This window comes from Malaya genurostris, chromosome 3 (genome assembly GCF_030247185.1).
Source record: "Malaya genurostris strain Urasoe2022 chromosome 3, Malgen_1.1, whole genome shotgun sequence".
In the NCBI taxonomy this organism is placed as follows: Eukaryota; Metazoa; Arthropoda; class Insecta; order Diptera; family Culicidae; genus Malaya; species Malaya genurostris.
In genome coordinates, this window is record NC_080572.1 from 224,437,816 (window position 1) to 224,457,692 (window position 19,877).

The 19,877-nt window shown below is 35.3% G+C and overlaps 1 protein-coding gene across 2 annotated transcripts in view; it reads left to right on the top strand.

Moving 5' to 3' along the window:
- The window catches only part of LOC131439132 (eukaryotic translation initiation factor 5B), a 338,283-nt gene that overhangs the window by 142,740 nt on the left and 175,666 nt on the right, over nt 1–19,877 (top strand). For both annotated transcript variants that reach the window (XM_058609794.1, XM_058609793.1), the window contains exon 7: nt 8,948–9,055. In XM_058609794.1, the coding sequence (XP_058465777.1) occupies nt 8,948–9,055 (108 nt within the window). The remainder of the gene's footprint in view (nt 1–8,947; nt 9,056–19,877) is intronic.

The following is a 19,877-nucleotide window of genomic DNA, read 5'->3' on the forward strand; positions in this document are numbered from 1 at the left end:
GAAATTTTTTAATTTCGTATGGATCCCATTTCCGGTTACGAAGTTACGGAGTGGCGAGTAAAAAAATTCAAATTCAATAGTTTGTTCTTACAGAAAAATGTGCAAAGATTAGCTAATTTCTCAAAAATAGTGCAAAAATTTCTTCAGTTCATAGATCTGGTAAGTTGACAACCATACAATCTTACACAGGAACCCACAAGTACAGGAAACAGCAGTCAAAAATCTCCAAAACGAAACTCAGTTCGTTCCGAGACGGCTCAACCGATTTTTTCGAACTTAGGTTCGAATAAAAGATTACGGTCCCTTACAAAATTTCCTTATTTCGTCCTGATATGACTCCCGGTTTCGGAGCTACAATGTGATGAGTGCTTGAAATTTCAAGCCGATGCAAAATATGGAAAAATTCTCCAAATTGAACTCAAAACTTTTTCATTATATGCCAGTTACTGACTATACGAACCGACTTCGGTTAGAGGGGAAGGGAGGGTAAAGTGGTTCAATGATTTTGTTCATTATTCAAATTAGATATCTATTGCGTAAAAAAATTTGCACTGTCTTTAATGACTACCCGCCTAAAAATTATTTTTATCTTAATTATTCGTTACGTCAAGTTATTGCTCAGAACGATTTAAAAAACATTGTCCCGCTTTGCTTTGTATAGAGAGCAAAGTAGATCAGATTATGTTGAAACGGCTGATGCTGGGTTTGCATCAGCAGTTCAACATAACATGATCCGCAGAGCAGACGTAAAGTTAATGCTTTTTGCAAAACACTTGTTTGCACCGAAGCGCAATGTCTATCCTGACGTGCCGAAAGAACGAAACAAATTTGTCGGCATACTGACCGCTAACAAATTTTAGTCATTCAGGGATTTTGGTACCTCGTAGGTAACAAAGTGCACATGACTTGTTTGCAAAAAGCATTAACTTTACATATACTCAGCGGATTATGTTGATCCGAGGGTTTGCCAAACTGTCAACAATTGATGGCACCCTCGAGGCATAATGCACCTTTTGCTTTTCTCAAAAGTTACCAATTTTTTTCACAGGAATTTTAATGAAACTAAAAGTTCGCCTTAACCACAGATTACTATAAAATTTTGGCAGCGATGGTTCAATCATATCTGTAAAACTTTAAAAAAAACCAATTATGTATCTGCTATAAGTAATTTTTGATGTTCGTTCCATAGTCATTTTCTAGGGTGAGGAAGACGATTTTAATTTTGTAACCAGTGAACTTCTTTGTCAATCATTCGGGCTTCTAAAATTAGTTCTAATACAGACGATGTTTTTTGCAATTTTATAGAAAAATCGTCAAATTTATCGTCTCATATTTTTTGGGGCAAAACGACCTGAATTGTGTGAGGCAAAGCTCAAGAATTCGCTTACAACAATTATCAATAAGTTATCAATTTAATGAATAATAGTGAACGATCTTCCACCTGGCAAATATTTCGTCAACGAAAAGTCTAAAGCTTTCTTTAAAGAAGAAGAAGAACTCACTTCGCGTAATTTAGAATGTATATTTTTCATGTTTTCCACGATCGGGCGTTATGCCCCGCATACATTTCAATAGACAATGTTCAAGGGTTTGAGAAAATAAAATATTTTATGTATTTTTCAATGTATTCAGCGAGTATTTGTACGTAATTTTGAGAAATAATGATTACGGAAGATAGTCATGCATGAAACTCTTCCGTGTTATTCTCTATAGTTAAGATATAGCTACATTTTCTTAGGGGGTACATTTTACCCCATCTACCCCTATATTTGAATCTTAAATAAGAACAAAAAAGTTTGTTTGAGCATACACTAGCATAACCTTTCCAATTTCTAAACAGTTTTGAGTTAAGTCTATAGAAATTCTTCGTTTTATTTAGCATTTTCATTGTACATGACCTTATAAATTTAAACATACTTCACACTGTTGTTCCCCGAAACCGGAAGTCGCATCCGAACAAAAGTCAATAGACCATAAAACCTTTCATTTGAATCTAGGTTTCTGAGAAATTGAATTGATTACCGGTTTGGAGTACACAATCAATTTTTTCGATACTTTCAGAACCAGAAGCCAATAAGGAGTGTATCGAAAATAAGCTATCCACAAATATTTCTTTTAAATTATGATGAAAAACGATATTTTATTCAAACTAAAAATTGGTCCTTTATTGCACGAGTTTAAACTTGAGCATAATGAAAACCGGATGAAATTTAAGTTATTCCTTCACCAATTTTCCAACTTTTGATCGAACGCTCTTCATCAAGTTCCGGACAAGTGCTGCATCACATTTTTTGGACGCTTGAGCCCAAATTTTTTTGAACACCTGCATGTTCCCAGCTGCCTTACCAGCATTCTTGAAGATCCTCTTCACGATTGCCCAGTGGATTGATATTTTTCTCAACGAAATATATACCCTTTTCCGCAAGCCAATTGAGAGTGGTTTTGGCATAGTGAGCCGTGGCTAAATCCGGTCAAAATAGTGGAGGTGTACTATGCTTCTTATATAAAGGCAGCAATCTCTTCTGGAGACACTCAGATCGATAGATTTCTGCCTTTAGAGTTCCGGTAGTATAAAAAATGGTTGACTTCAAACCACAGGAACATATTGCTTGCCATACCAGTACCTTTCGACCGAATTTCTCCACTTGAATCGACCTGCCCGCATAGCTTACATCCTCCTCAACGACGACAGTAAAGTATGGTGGATCTGGAAGGGTTTTTGAGTCCTCCTTTAAATAAATGTCACCGTCCATCAAATTGCACGCATCCGAACACTGTAAAAGACGCGCATACAATTTCTGGGCCCTTGTTGCTACTCCCTTCTTTTGTTCGACACTTTATTTCTAGATTTTCTGCTTCTTGTAGGTCTTCAGGTGATTTCGCCTCTTGATATGCTGGATCATCGCGACACTCGTTCCTGCTTTTCTGGCCAAATCACGTATTGACATTGATTTGTTCTTCATGATTAGAGATACCACTTTCTGGTCCAGTTTCGGGTTGAAGGAACCGAGTTTTCTGCCTCTTCCAAAGAATAGTGAATTCCAAATCGCTTCGTCAATTTTCGCATAGTGATACCCTTCTCACTAAGCCATGTGGCCAGAACCTTAATATTCACTTCCTTTTCAATACGCGACATTTTGAAAACGCAGAATTTAAACCGCACAAACAAGTAAACAACCGAAAGCTGACAGCCAAACGCACAGCATGCTGTGATCTGATCATAAAAAACCATCACAAATACATGCGTACAACACAAATGTATGTGGATAGCTTATTTTCGATACACTCCTTAAATTTGGTCTTCAACCGAATAAATCTGTTTAAATGAAGAATTATACGATTAGTTGAAAGTATTTTGCTCGATTTTTCAGGGTCATGTTTAAAAAACACACTAATAAAAAGAAAGTTTTATGTTTATTAGTCTGAAAGCCTGAAGCCGGAACTCGGATAAAATTTGATATTGTTCAATGGGATTGTAGTCATTTTTGCACATTTTACTTTGTTACTCCAGAACGGGAAGTCGGATCAGAATGAAATTCAATAGTAAGCTATGGACTTACTATGGGGCGCCTTTTCCAAATTTACCCTGTAGAAGGGTGGGTAGAACTTAATCGTGAATTTCTTAAGTAGTACTAAACCCAATAACATAACTTCAAAAAAAAAACGATCAGCAATTTATGATAAAACTTTCAGTATCATGAAATAAGCACGAATAACTCAAAATTATAGTTTTCGAAAAAGTGTGGTATCAACCAGTATCAAAGAGAAAAACTCTTGACTTTTGATCGTCTTTCTCGTGCTCGTACGACGGCTTCGGTGCAGTGGGCGACATTGCATTCTCACTTTACCTGCTGGGTAGGTATATGATGTAAAAATTGACACGTTTCATTCATTCTGACCAGCGCAATTCACTTTGAAGTATCAGTAAATTAATTATTAAAGAACTTCATGATATTTTTTTACATTGAAATTATTGTAATTCGTGCCGTGTGTACTTCTGCAGGTGAACAAGTTTTTACTCTCCTTTGCACTTTGTCTTATTAATTTATGTGCTAGAATAAACCTTGAACAATTCACACGATTTATCAACTTATAAGAATGATTTTAGATATTCAGTGCGAAGAAACGTGTTAGTTTTACTCGTACTCACGTCATCCAGTTAAGTATCTGACATTACCCACGCATTATTTTCACCGAAACACAAAACTCGTGTCATGAGTATAATAATCGGCCAAACAAAGCGACTCCGCTTATCCTGGTTTCCGGTTTCCGATTCTGGAAGCACCGGAAATAGTTGTCATATATTCAAAATTAAACTCATAAGCTTAAACGATTTTCACAAACTTAGGTTTAAATGGAAGGTCTTAAGGTTTCAATCATAACTTCTGTATTTTGTTCCGATTCGACATCCGACTCCGAAATTGAATGATAAGTGTATAACATTTCATACTGTCGTTTAAAGAGCGATATCAAAATCGAAATCGCATGAAACCTTTTGAATTTGACTAAAAACTGATTGAGTTTGTAAGCCATAGTAGTTGAGCCATAGCCGGTTCCGAAAGTATCTGTAATAGCTAAAATCACTTCGTTTTCTCAGAGATTTTCTAACATTTTTGTAACCTTTCAAGAATCGAAGTAAATTATTTTGAAGCGTACCACAATATCATATATGAGAATATGAGTTATATAAAACATCATTAAACCACTGGGTGGATTAAAACAGGTTTTTTGTGTGCTCTGATTAACGAGTGTATCGACCTGCATTGACCGATTGACGATAATTTTTTTTTCATAAATAAGTTTATTTCATAGGCAATATACATAAGTTTTTCTTCGCCGTGTCATTCACAATACATAGTACTTTAAACCTAATACATTTCGAATATCATATTAGTATGTTGGTATTCATTAGTTAATCTAAACACTGTTTTTATCAAACGAGTTGCTATTATAAATTACATTAAATGAAATACATTTATTTTGTACACGATCTTATAACTATTTCAGGTTTGTTTTTATCAGTTCATGAAAGCAAAGTCCTGGCATTACATTCCTTTTGTGGAATTTGGCCTTTCTGTTTCAACAGACTTCGCAGCCGATTTTTAGTGTACAGAATCATTGCATGGCTAGTACTATGGATCCTACTGACACTAAGAATCCTTCCAGGTCGGGGCTCGAACATACGACAACTGGCTTGTAAGACCAGCGTCCTATGCATTGAACCGCCAATCCGGGACGATCAGTTCATCACATTTATTTAATATAAGATAGCTGGCTATTGGTTGAACTCATGGAAGAGAAAACAGTCTAACATAAAATAAAATTTAAATTGGAACTCCAATGGACTTAATGAAATAATAAAGAAGTTTCATGTAAGGAACGTCACGACAAGCAAGAATGTCGCGAACTGGGACATTGGATAGTCTACCTTGGGTACGCAAGGAATTTATTAGTTGAGATCTGACATCACGATACTCCACGCATGTCCAAACAACATGGTCAATATCGCGGTAACCTTCGCCACAAGCACAATGATTAGTCTCGGATAGTCCAATTCGAAGGAGATGTGCATCTAACGTGTAGTGATTGGACATGAGTCTGGACATCACACGAATGAAATCTCTACTCACATCCAGTCCCCTGAACCATGCCTTTGTCGATGATTGACGATAAATGATTTGATACATTTTTGGCATGCGCTAATCGCTTGCCAAATCATATATTTTTAATAAAAATTTGCTAGTAAAAATTGAAATGTCTACTTTCGATCAATCTCATAGTCATATTCAACACAAAAAATGGCGCGAACTATTAAAACTTAATAATTTATAACTTATAAAAGTCTCTGCCAAATTGTACACGTAGAACCAAATTCCACTTTCCAGTTTGACATAATCGCAGATAAAAGAGGGAAATCACTGAGCAAAATATAAAATATCTGTCCGCTGCAAGGTAGTTTTCAGCAGCAGTCACTAATCGATAGCTCTGAGCTCTTACAGCTGTTACTATTAGATATTCATCGTCGTAATCTTCGCACTTATTCCTTTCTTTGGATTCCAAGCGCTAGATTAGAACTTACTAATTAAGAATTCAACGAACACTTTATTAGCATGTGCCGCGTGTTCAATCACCGTTTCAGTACTTTTGACTTCCAGCCATCGCATAATGTTTTTAGGAAACTGTTCCTGAGATTGTCTTTTAATTGGATTTAGTTAGTTTTAGTCTAATCAGTATGATTGTAATCTGTTGATGCAAAAGATGAGGAGATGTTATGCCTGTTGAAGAGCAAGTTTGACAGAAACTAACTTCAGTGGGCTTTTTACTGCTCCTAAATAAACAAATAAACAAAAAGAGGTCCTTTTTTGTCAATTGCAATGGATTTCATCATTGAGACACCTCTACACCTTTTCATGTTTATTTGAGCTCACAATGCAATTTTTGAGAACTGCAGTTTTGATTTTCCATTTGCCCACCATGTAGGGCAAATTGGTAAGAAAAATAAATTCCGGGAAAAATATCATAACATGATTGTTTCGAGATGTAATCACGAAATATTTTTTGCAAACATAGAGCAGAGATTACCCTACAAAATGAATATATTTATGTGTGTGTGTGGGTTCTAGAGATGGTCGGATAAGCATTTTTTCAAACCCGAACCCGACCCGTACCGGATCTAAAATAAAACTTTTAAACCCGATCCGTACCCAACCAAAGTTTGTAATGCAAATCCGACCCGTAGCCGTTGAAAATGAAAAAATGGCACCCAATCCGACCCGAACAAAAATATCTGTTCCTGTACCCGAACCCGACCAATACCCGTCAGGCTCGGGTTCGGATCGGATTTCGGGTACAAATACATCATCTAGTGGTTGTGTGACAATTTACCATCCGAAAAAAATAAATGCTGAAAATATACTGTTTTGTTCTTTTTTTTGACTTCAACATTTTCATGCACAACGTAGTATATAATATTGTTGTCAACTGCGGTGTCAGAAGCGAATTGAATGTATATTGCACTTTAATTTTTGCTCAGTCGGATCACGATTAATAACGATTTATATGAGATCAACGCCCCATGGTATTTCAAAATTGTTGGTAGTTCCAAACTTCAGCTAAAATGTAACGAAATTTGTACGCAACCTCAAATGAAGCCTTCCAAAATTTTATTTGATTTTTAGATCAAAAATTGAACACACTTTCACAAGTTTTCTCTTGAATAACATGTTATAATATCGATGAAAATCGATATAAAAATGAAGGTCAGTAGAAAGGTAAAGAATTAGAGAATATAGTTTAATAACTCGTTTTGCGATTCTCTTCAAAAAAAGAAAGTATACTCTTTCTTGAGCAACAGAACCTTGGTGATTTTTTAAGTTTCTAAAATTTGTGCAATGTACAATTTCATCAAATGAACGATGACATAAAATATAGCGTTTAATTATTTTTTTAGTTAGTAGATACAGATTCAGATTTGAATAATTTAACACAATTGCAGACGATGATTATTCAAAAATTTCATTTTTAAATAAGGAAACGCAGACTTGGACAAAACTAAGCTTTGCGATTTAAAATACGTGGGCAAAAATGGCATCGCTTCTGTTCTGTCATCTAATTATTGATCGATCAATCTCAATATCTTATCATGCATTGTTTTGTATCTTTTGATTAGCGCATTCACTGTACCTGGTGTAAGGAGTAGTATCCTGGAAATAATTTGCATTCGGTCTGTATCTTCTTTCTGTAGTTACTTGTTTAATTACCAAGATGAAGTAACCGGTACTCAAAATGATTAGTCGATAATAAATCGCTTCTTCGGCGGGTTTCTGTTTATGCAACATTACTGATATGTCATTTAATGGCTAATTTCCATTACATTGAACTCAAATTGGTTCGATTAAAAGTAATTAAACAGGGATTCGCTACTCCGAAATTTAAATTAGTGGTGTGCTTCTTAAATAAATCTTGCACCCATCAGGAAGTCTTCAATATCAAGATCCTAATAACCAGAACTACTTGCATTTCCATACACACACACTACGGGACACCAAAACTAAACTGACATTCCCTTATATGACGTTGCTTCAAGGAGAACGGAAGCGGCGATTATCGGTCACCACTTAATCAACGTTTTGCTGTTGTTGGCCATTATTTAGAGCTGGCGTATTGCGATTATTATCGCCTTTGCAGAATAAACGGGAGCGAACATATCTACTGATTTACCACTGGAATGGAACTGTTCTCGGAATTTATTTTTTTTATGGAATCAACATCAACCGCGGTAAGTTGCCTGTAACCTGAATGACGGACTGATCTGATGCATGATCATCAACAAAAAAATAGCGTTGTGTGATTCCATTTTTTTAATGAACTATACAAATCTCTGAACCAGTTTACGGTTGATAATTAGGCCTAATGAAAGAAGGTATCAATTTACAACAACCTGCGCCCAAAGTTGCTGACCGTCCGACTAAATGACTGACGGTGTGCTGCTCGAAACAAAAGCGATCGAGCGATAATAGCTTCAAGATCAAGAGTAGACTGCCCATTGATTGGTCTTAAGGCGACCGGAGGTGCATGGAATGGGTACCTGATTATTGCTAGCCCTGCCGCGCCACATCGTGGAATCGTGTATTTCGGTTCGCTGGCTGGACAGGGAGGGAGGGAGGGGTCAACAGGATGAAAGGGGTTCGGGGAAAAACAAGACATCAAGACATTTTGTTTAAAGGAAGAAGGTTTTTTATGATATCCGGTGATTATTCCCTAAGGGCCTTCGTTACACGGTGGAATTTTACCCGTCCGTTTCTGCTTCTATTTCGCCTGATATTTTGGTTGATTTCGTTTATTACTTACTTTTATAGCGGTGACGGTTTATTGTTTTTTTTTTGTTTTTTCATTTTATTTTGAACATTATTATTTGCCTAATAATCATCGTTTATCTTTCTTTCAGATTTTACCTCAGTTCGTGTTCAACTCACGTGATCCAATTGTGATAGGTGTTATCATAGAGGCAGGTGTGGTGAAAGAAGGAACACCGATTTGTGTGCCAAACAAAGAGGTAGGTACAACGGAAGCTTTAATTTATTGGAAATTTTTACGACTTCTAGTTGACAAGCATTATAGCACTAAAGTATGTGAATCATTTGAAAATATTTAATAAGAACATAAAGCTGTGCTTTGAATAGCTATTATTTTGGCGAAACAAGTGCACTAACAAGCATTCGGTTGGCAACATTGAAGGAAATACATTATTTAGTATGCTAGATCTGTAATTTAACGGGATTTATATTTCAAAGCTTTAACTGATTTCTATCCTCGCAGGTTTTATTTACCTATAATTGAAAAACTTTTCGAAGCATAGCGAATCGTTTATCTTATAAATTGCTTCTCTGAATTCGAGACAGTGCCCTCTGACAAGTTACCAAAAAATAGAACTATGCACAGGTTATTTCAGTTGCTTAACCTCCAATTAGAAATGGACCGAATGTTGTATAGCGGTATGAAGCCTAAGCTGATAGTCTGTGTATAAAAGTGCAGCTTAAATTCGGATTTTTTTGCAATAATTTCTTGATTTTATTTCGGTGGTCCTTCTGGGAGCGGCTCATTTCGGCGATAACCAGTTTTCGTAGAAAGTCGTGACACAGAATACCATTTCGTCAAATGAGTCATGAAATCGATAGATGTTTTGCCGAATGGGTCATTTCGCCGAAAGCGTAGTATCGCCGAAAAAGTAATTTCATCGAAAGGATTTTTCTACTGAAAGTTTTGCATATAGCATTAATGTTAAAGCATTAATCATATTGCATTCGAGTCTTGCGGTTTCTTAAATATGAACTAGATTCGAATACGTATTAAGATAATAAATTTTATAGATTAAAAATTTTGGCGCTGCATGAACATTTTTTGCCTTTTTCATATAGAAAGGCTATACAGTAACTGTGAAAACCGACTTTTGAACCGAGACCCGGAGGGCCGAATATTATATACCATTCGACTCAGTTCGACGAACTGAGCCAATATCTTTGTGTATGTGACGAATACTGTTACTAGATTTTCTCAGAAATGGCTGAGCCGATTTTCACAAACTCCGTTTTGAAATGAAAGATCTTATGGTCCCATAGATCGCTATTGAATTTTATCCCGATCCGACTTCCGATTACGGAAGAACAGAGTGAATGGCACAAAAAAAAATGAAAAAGAATGTCACTCATTTTCCTCAGAGATGGCATGACCGATTCCCACAAACTTAGGTACAAATGAAAGGTCTTATGGTTCCATAGCTCGCTATTGAATTGTGTCTTTTTTCGACTTTCGGTTCCGGAACTACAAGGTAATATGTGCAAATCTACGTGAAAATTTGCACTAAATTTTCTCGAAATTTCTCAACCGATGTTTACAACATAAGATGCAAATGGAAGGTCTTGAAATTCTTTAAAAAGTCACCGAGAAGTTGATCCAGATCGGACTTCCGGTTTTGGTATTACAGCGCGATAAGTGAACTTTTTTCAGTTTCATGAGTATTTTTTCAAAAGTGATGGCGAAACGAGGTGCAAATTTTCATAGAACTTATTGGTAGATTCATCTAATGGCAGATCTTGTTAGCTAGTGGATATATAATTCTATTTTAGGACTACTAGTTCCCGGTTTCCGAGCGCACCGATAATAGTGAAGAAAAGCTCCAAAAATCCGATTTTTCAGCAATGGTTAAAACGATTTCCACAAATCATGATTCAAATTAAAGCTCTCAGTGTCTTAATAAATACGAAGCAACTTCCGGTTCCGAAATTATAGGGCAATGGGTATCAAATCTTTCAAAGTGTCATACAAAATTATTAAAAATCGGTTCGCATCGGTACATGCTGGTACGGAAGAAGAAAACGTCATCGCCTAGCACACAGCGTGCTTTGTTTCGGGGTGTCACATTTAAATCTACACTAACTTGACGCAACTGTTTAAAAAATTTAAAAGGTTATGGTAGTTTATACCCAAAGAAAGTTTTTGATTTTGTTCAAGTTTAAGAAAAAATCTTGAAAGAATCTTCTAGTGATGTTTAAAAAAGGGTTTTTTTTATGTCTGCTAGATGATTGATATTTCTGATTTATGAATTTAGGTCACCGACGTGAATATTATCATCTTTAATTTTTCTTTATTTTAAATAAAGATTTTTAAGATTTTTTTTAAGATAATTGTACGATTCGGCGAAATGACCCTTTCGGCCAAATAATATTCGGGGAAATAACCTTTTCAGCAAAGCGACCCTAACCCGTGTCCAATGGTACTGAGAAACTCAAACAATGTAATTTTATTTTAAATCAATTTATATTAACTTCAAATGAATCCATTTCGTGTGAAACTGCTATTAGTTTCGTAGTTCAAGTTGTCACCCAGATCGGGATTCCAAGTGAAATAAAGTAAGGGAACCTTAATGTTAACATGTTCCTATTAAATTTCCTTTCTCATAGACTTTCTTCGCAGTTAGTCGTTGTGGTATCAGTGTTGACTTTAGCTCGTTTCTTGTCAAATTGAAAAAAAGATCTTACCAGGAATATTAATTGGCAAAAGAATAATTTGCTTCTAAATTCTACTGCACTCATAACCGGTTTGGAATATAAGTTTTGCTATAAAGCAAACCTCAGCATCATATTTCAAGCTTGAAAATGAATAACACAATTAACATTTCGCAATACTTAATCTTAGAAAAACAAATCCCAAAATTTTTCTATTGCAAGCAACCGCCAAACGTATTTCAAGCTTGCCGACTAGAAAATAGTCTACTTTTAGTCTGATGGTCCGGCGGATAATAGAATGAACGAAAGAAAAATCGAACGAAACGTTTCAGTTGAAAAAAATCCTTAATAGTTTCATGCTTGCATCATATGATGCCAATAAGCCGTCTTTTTCAGGGCTACCATAAAGTCACTGAAATTTCGATTACAAGTTTTTTATAAACTTGAATCTATTGTATACGCTTCTAAGCGAAATTCTGAAATTTTATTTTTCTTAAAAACGGCAGAATAGCCGTTTAGCACGCATTACGTTTACATTTCTAAATGATAAATAAAATCACAATTTGAAAAGTGTCTTGTTTCGTGTAACCGACGAACTTATTTAAAATTTGCCGACCAAAAAATAGTTTACTTGGAAAAATATGCATGAACGCGTTCACAAAATCAATCTTTGGATCAAAATAATTACTGGTTTATGAGATATTCAAGCTGTCCGGTTTAACCCATGTCCGGACTAGTCCCGGTCTCCCCTATTTCAAATTAGTCGATCAGAATGTAACTTATTTTTTGCCTACACGCCTAAGAAAAAGAATTAGTATTTACTAAAAACGTGGAGGTTTTGAATTCGCTTATGGAAGCAAAACTGCAAATATCAGTTGGAAAATATCACATCAGAATGAATAACGTCTCGAAAAAATAATACTAACCCTAAAACGCGTCGGTTTGATATAGATTCTAACGACTTTCAACTTGATCACCTTTTACAAATCATGTTCAAAATAATTTTCATCATTGTTTAAACAATGCTAAATTAATAAACGTCTTATGCGACGAAGAAATCAAATCTGGAGTAGTTTCGTTACAATTTCAATTTATTAAATTCCAAAAAATCTCAGGAAATAATTAAGAAATTTCAATACGAAGAATGTATAATCTTGAGAAAAACGAAAGAACTTGGGAGAAGAAAAAAAATTATATCAAGATATATTGTTGTGCGATTATGAGAAAAATAACCAAATTTGAAAATATCTGATAATTGAAAGAAGGAAAACCACCGGATTCCACATCTAGGCTGGATCTACACGTAGAAAGATAACCAGGTAACTAGTAAGCACTAATGATGGCAGTAAAACAGCCTTTTATGAGCACCGCAAATTCTCATAGCTCTATTTCTGCAATCTGTAAGCTCATCTGTTGTAAATCAAGAAGCATGATCCATGAATAGCCGTATATTTTGCTAAAATCGGTCCTAATTCAGTCTCAAGAGCGATTAAAGTGCCCAAAAACTGTGTTTTTGTAATCTCAATATCGTTTTGAAACTTTAGTAGAACGACAAGTTGCGAATCAGCAATATAGTTCGCCTATAGACTTCTCCTGACCAATAATAATAACGATTGTGCAGTTAGCAGTACTTTTTGTTCTTTATTCGGCGTACCATTTGGTTTTAACAATTGCACTAGCAAAAATGATCAGACCTCGACCGAACTTCAACATGTTAGGCAAAGATAGAATACCAATCTGGTCAGGAAATAAATTCTTCACAACAATAAAATCTTCACAATAACTAATCCATCATTACTCACGAAAATCAAGTTTTCATTCAAAAGTTTCTTGGAAACTATCTCGCGATTTTTTTTAGCAGGAAAGCGTCATGGGTAAGATGATCCTTTTTCACGCAACCTGCATTTTTGAAACTGATTATGCAAGCTTCAAGCCAAAGTTAAAATTACAGCCTACCTTCAGGAATATTACATCGTATGTAAGTAACAATTATATGTAATCTACATCTGCTTAACGAAACAAACCGTATTTACAGTATTTCATCGATTGATCGATCAATTCAATTAGAGTCCCCCCGGTGGATGTATCGAATTTCGCCTGCATCAGAGTACATCAACGCCTTTACGCCTATCGATGATGCCAGTGAGTGTGATGGACAGCGTTTTTCCATTCTTCTCGTCGTGCATCACGCGTCTCTTGTTTTTTTCTTCTTCTTCTTCTTCTTCTTCTTTGCCGTCGACTGTAACCTCGGTCGTCAGTCAAGCAAGCTAGAGACTCTGTATGTATTGCCAAGCACTTTTATTATTACCTCAGCTTCCAGTATAATTTATTATATCCGGTCCATTTACAACCCTTTTTTCTTGCCCCTATCATAGTTGGCGGTTGCGGGATTGGCATACTACTAGCGAACTGGAAGAAATCGATGTGTTTGTACGGTGGGAGTACCGGGAGGCAATCCAAATGCTTCAATTTTTGTCGTTATTCGGAAAACAAATGTCGAGTTTGCATATTGGTTTATAATGTTAACTTATATACTATGTGTATTCACAATCTTTCAAGAAATAGTAGTGGTGTATTTGGGCATAAACTCCTATTTTTTGTGAATTGTTCAAATACGCTGAACTCGATAAATTCCTTTAAAAAATATTCATATGTAACGTGTTCAACAGTTGTTTTGTGTCCATCCAACGATTTCGGTCGATTTTTTTGTCTTTCTCACATAGAAAGGCTGTACAATCACTGCGAAAACCGACTTTTAAATCGAAATTCATATACAATTCAATTCAGCTCAACGAACTGAGCAAATGTCTCTGTGTATGTGTGTGTGACAAATATTGCGATTCACTTTTCTCGGAGATGGCTCAATCGATTTTCACAAACTTAAATTCAAATGAAAGGACTTATGGTCCCATATAGAGTTCCTGCATTTCATTTGGATCCGACTTCCGGTTCCGGAATAACAGGGTAATATGTACCAAACATGTGAAATAATGTCACTCACTTTTCTCGAAAATCGCTGAACAGATTATCACAAACTTAGATTCAAATGAACGTTCTCAAGATACCATTAGAATATCCCAGAGCCGGAGCAGTGGGAGAAAGTGAAGATTGGGCCTACGGTCTTGGGGGGGCCCGAACAGGCCTAACCGAGCAAAAAAAACATTCAGTTAGCTAGGGACACACACAAAAAATCTTGCCCCCGGGACCATTAATACGTGAAAGCGGCACTGGAATATCATAACATTTATTTGGTTTCAACCCCTGCTTCCGTGTAAAAATGTTAGTTTTAAGAATATTTTTGGCATTAAAAATGCCTTACTCTTCACTATACGGGGCCGGAAGTCAATTAAAAGTTTCTAAAATAGCCTCGTAACCTTTTTTCGTCATAATTTTGAACGTTAATAACTCAGTCATTTGTTGATGGATTGATATAATTTAACAACCAATCGAATCGAAAACTTTTAACTTAAACATGTATGGCAACGTCGTGTCAGTATTTCAATAGCATACTATTGAAAAAATAGTTAGAATTGACCTATGTTTTCATCCACCAATCCAAGCTGACAAAATTGACGTCATTTTCTTGTTCGGCATAGAAGGCTTTGCGTCATGAATAAAAACACCGCATCATTCTGCGTAGTTCGAAGAGGAATCTGTAAATATATGCTGCAAATCATTTCTCGATTTCAGTTGATGCTTGACTGCGAATGAAACAAGTAGCTCGTCCAGTGAGGTGATGACTAGATTTTATATGCGTTCGCTCCTTGGATTGTCGCTTTTGCTAACTCTTCACTGTACGAGGCTGGGTGCCACTTTAAAAAAATGTAAAAATAACCGCGCAACCTTTTTCTATCATAATTTTGAATGCTTAGAACTCAGGCATTTGTTGATGAATTTATATAATTTTACTACCAATCGGTTCGAAAACATTTAACTTAAACTTATGCGGTAACGTGATTTAAGTATTTCAATTGCATACCATTGAAATGTTGGATTGAATTGACCTATGTTTTCACGAGCCAATGACAGTCTCAGTGAATGATGTCACACTCTCGTCCGATTAGCACAAAAGGGAATCTATAAATATATGCCCGAATAAATTTCTGCTTTAGTTTACCCATGGCTTATCTTGATTCTCCGGTAACTGGCAGGCCAACTTAGAACGATAGATTTTTCGAACCTAATTTGAAGCGCTTGTATCTCTGTGATTTATTGATAAATTTTCCTCATTCAACTTGATTCGAAAAAGTTTAAAAATGTTTTAATTTGTCAACGGGTAGTTTGGATACTTAAATCTCCAAAGTTGTGTTATGATGATAATCATAGATAATTATTTTTCATTAAATGTGGCTAAATACAAAGAACTATCTACCAGCATAATAACCTAATTGAATAGTTAGAAATTGATTTAGTCGTATAAAGCATAATATTTTGGTCTAATCTTGCTTTCAAGAATCTTATAGAAGGGATCCAGACTAAGTGTAGCAAAAATAATGCAATGCAAATCGCTATGCAGTATCGATTTGAACAAGCTGTTGTCCCACCAGAAATAAAACGCTTCAAAAGATTCGGAACTTAGTACAAATAAGTTGCACCGACTCACATATTTAGAATTATTAGATGCAATAAAATACAGTATTAGAGATAAACACAAGACAAGCTGACCTGCGATTTTACATGTATCATTTAAAACCTTACTAAACTCGGGTCACCGCCAGTTTCAGTTAAATTATCATTTACATCATTTACATTTACAAGTGTCTTATCACTACATGCGTTGTAACAATGATAATGTTCGTTCATGTATTAATAAAATCAAGTTACAATATGAACCAAATTAAAGAATTTGGTTGCGTATGCATTGGTTCCTCAATATGCAAAAGTGAAAATCAATTAAAGTAACAAAATATGTTCTGCGGACTGTGTCACATATTTTCTTCCTTGTATTGCCATTCTATTTTCAGACACTTTCCGAAGATTATCGACGCTTTTAACGAAGGATCATTAAAATTACACTATTACTGAGTTTATTGGTTGACGGTTATTCAAATTTTTCACATTCACATATTTCGATCAAAATATTTAAAATCATCTCTAATCGCTGTTTATAAAATGATTAAGTTTGTACGTTCTCTGTTTTGAAAATTATCATGATATAAAATCGTCTCATTTGTCCAGATTTATATCTTGAGGTTGTTCGTATCCAAAATTGATCTTTTAAGTAACTTTGATATCATCATAATTGACTTTCATTTAAAGGATATTTTCCAAAAATTTTCAAATGTAAAAATTCGTTGAAGGCATCAAAATAGAGTAGAATCAATTGTTCTGAAAGAATCTAATTGTCATTTTGATCATTCGCCAAAAATGTAAACACTAAAAGTAGAGCAAGTTTGTAATTTGTGACTTTTAGTGCATCCATCATCATCTTTATTTTTGTATTTTTTATGGGTACCTGAGAATTATTTCATTTTTAATGTAATCGTGATCGGTCGTGTCTTTAAATTTGTTAGTTAATTTTTCTAGCTTGCAGACCAAAAGAATCTGTAACCTGGCAAATCATTGATAGTTCCGTAAATGCTCTGCTGAATTTCATCCAAGTCCGACGACCGGTACAATAAATTTGTAGGTCATATTAGTGTATGATTGAATGAACCGAATGTCACTATGTCGATATCCAGCTTTCGGTTCCGAAAGTACCAACAATAATAATCAAATGTGATAAAATGGAGCTCACTTCACTTTTTCACATATGATTGAATAGATTTTCACTAACTTCAATTCAAGTGTGGTTTATCAATGTAGCAGTATTATGCATCAGAAATCTTCAAAACTATTTTCTAAGTTTTTTAAGTTTTAGTATTTCGGGGAATTTCTGCTGTAATATACAGGAGAAAATGAAAATGAGAAAGGCATCATTACACCACTAGGTGGATTAAAACAGGTTTTTCCTTCTACAAGGACTCTAGATTTACGGAAAATATTGTGCGCATTGTTATGTACATCTGCACATTATTACCTTACCCTTGCGCACTAATAAGAACAAAACGTGATTTTGTGGCTTCCATGCTCGTAAGCAGCATATTAATTGTAATCGTTCATTTGAGATTATAGTAAAACAAGGTATGAAGTTTTCGTAGACTTTTTTACGATCTTGAAAAAGTACTATTTCCTTTGTAATACTCTAAATGCGTAGGTGCGCTTTAATCGCCGCCTTTGGCCCACGTCAAAATCGGAAGCAGTATAACAGAACCATTTACTGCCTACCGTGTGTTCCTCAAGGCTGCCATTGAGGACCGCTCATATTTTTACTCTTTCTCAACGATTCAAACTCAGTCAGTAAAATGTCTAAAGTAGTCGAGTGAATTTAGGTTAAACTGTTTAACATGAAACTGAAGTACTTGCATAAGACTGAATAGAGTATTTCTGTTGTGAAAAATTCAAACGAATCGATTTAATGTAGTTTTAATGATAGCACGAAACTCATTGTACCGTTTTGCATCTTTTAATCTTGTTATAATATTCAGTTTAAATTTCAACTACAATCCTGAAGCAGATATAATACGACCTATCAATATTGATCCGTATTATGTAGGAAGTTTCCGCGATCCAATTACACACAAAAGAAATGATAGCGTTTTACTCCAGTTTATTTAATTAGTCCTATCTTTAGTTAAACTATCTTCCGCATATCAAAAGGAGATCGATTGCGTTTGATTTAAATCAATTTACATTGTTTAGAAAACATAAAAAGGAGATTTCAAATAGATTAAATGACCGAATGAATCACGCTATACCGTTTCACTCCAATCTTTCCTTTAACTGAGTCTTAAGATGAATAGTAGTTTATTTCTTCAAAGCAGGATTTCACTTCACACTTGGAACAAAGGTTTCAATGTGACTGAGATGAAAACAAAATTCGATAAGCTATCTCTCTAATCGGTAGCACAATTATGATTGCTAGGGTTCGTATTTTTTCTGGCATCGACTCATCAAAACCGTTCCGAAAATACTCAAATTGTAAGGAATTTTAAAGAATATCAATAAACCGGAAGTCGCCATCTTGGATTTCAGAACCACCTCAAACATCGTTTTTCGACATATACTCAAATCCGTCCGTGATAAGATGTCAAATCACTCCAAAACAGAGTGTTTGATAAGGCTGCTTTATTTAGAAGGGATAATCGGTGTTTTTGGAGATACTCTTTGATTGATTGAGATGAATGGTTGGCAGATTTTAATGGAATGTTGCAAAAGGCCTTCGGTGATAATTGTATGTCGCGAGCAAGTGGTTTTGATTGGAACAAATTGTTCGAAAAGGGTCGAGAACGCGTTGATGACGAACCACATCCAGGACAGCATTTTTGACAGTTTTCTTAGATTATCGAAGTCTGGTGACACTCCGAATTCTTTTCGACCGACCAAACTGTCAACAACCAATACTATTTGAGTATTATGCGTCATTTGCGCAAAGCGGTTCGTAAAAAAGAGGTCGGAATTTTGGACCGACAACTTTTGGTTTTTGCACCACGATAATGCACCGTCGCATACTGCATTGATTCTTCATGATTTTTCGACAAAAAATTCAACCAATATCGTTCCGCAAACACTGTATTCGCCTGATTCAGCTCCGCATGATTTCTGGATATTCAGCAAACTCAAACAGCTTCGGAAAAAAAGTTTTGAGTCAATTGAAGACATCAAATGCGAATCGGAAATTGACTTTAACAACTGTTTCGAGAATAGGAAAAAAACGTAGGCACAAGTGTTTGGGGGGGGCGGGGGGATTATTTTGAGGAGGACGAAAAAAAAATTGCAAGAATAAATAACGAATTTTGAAATTATGAACGAAGTCCTACTATTTTTTCCTTCAGTAGTTTATGGTGCAATTTGTAGGTTTGGTCAACAATCATTTTAGTCAGGTTTCTTCTGTTCTTTTAATTACCTGTGTTCACATTTCACTACAATAAATTGGCATTATCGCCTTTTTAAGCAACATCTTTAAACAACATGTTGAGCTTTTTCTTGTATACTTTCACCATTGGTTTCCCATTTAGTTTCTTTTTTCGTATTCTCTGTTTGATTGCTTGGTTGTTCTTTTTCTGATTCATTTAGGAAAGTAAAAACTTGCTGATAACATTCAACACTGTTTATGTTCGAATTCGCGACTGTTTCCTCCGTAAACGAGTGGGATTTTCTAACCACTTGCTTATAATAAGATTTGGTAGCTCCTGTTATCGAGTCGCCATTTTCAAAATTTCAATTAAAAAATAAATAATCTGCACGTCGCCGCGAAAGTAAAAGATCCATTGACAGCGGGACCAAAGATTGAAAAAAATTATTATTTTGAATCAGACCACCGACGCAACAAAG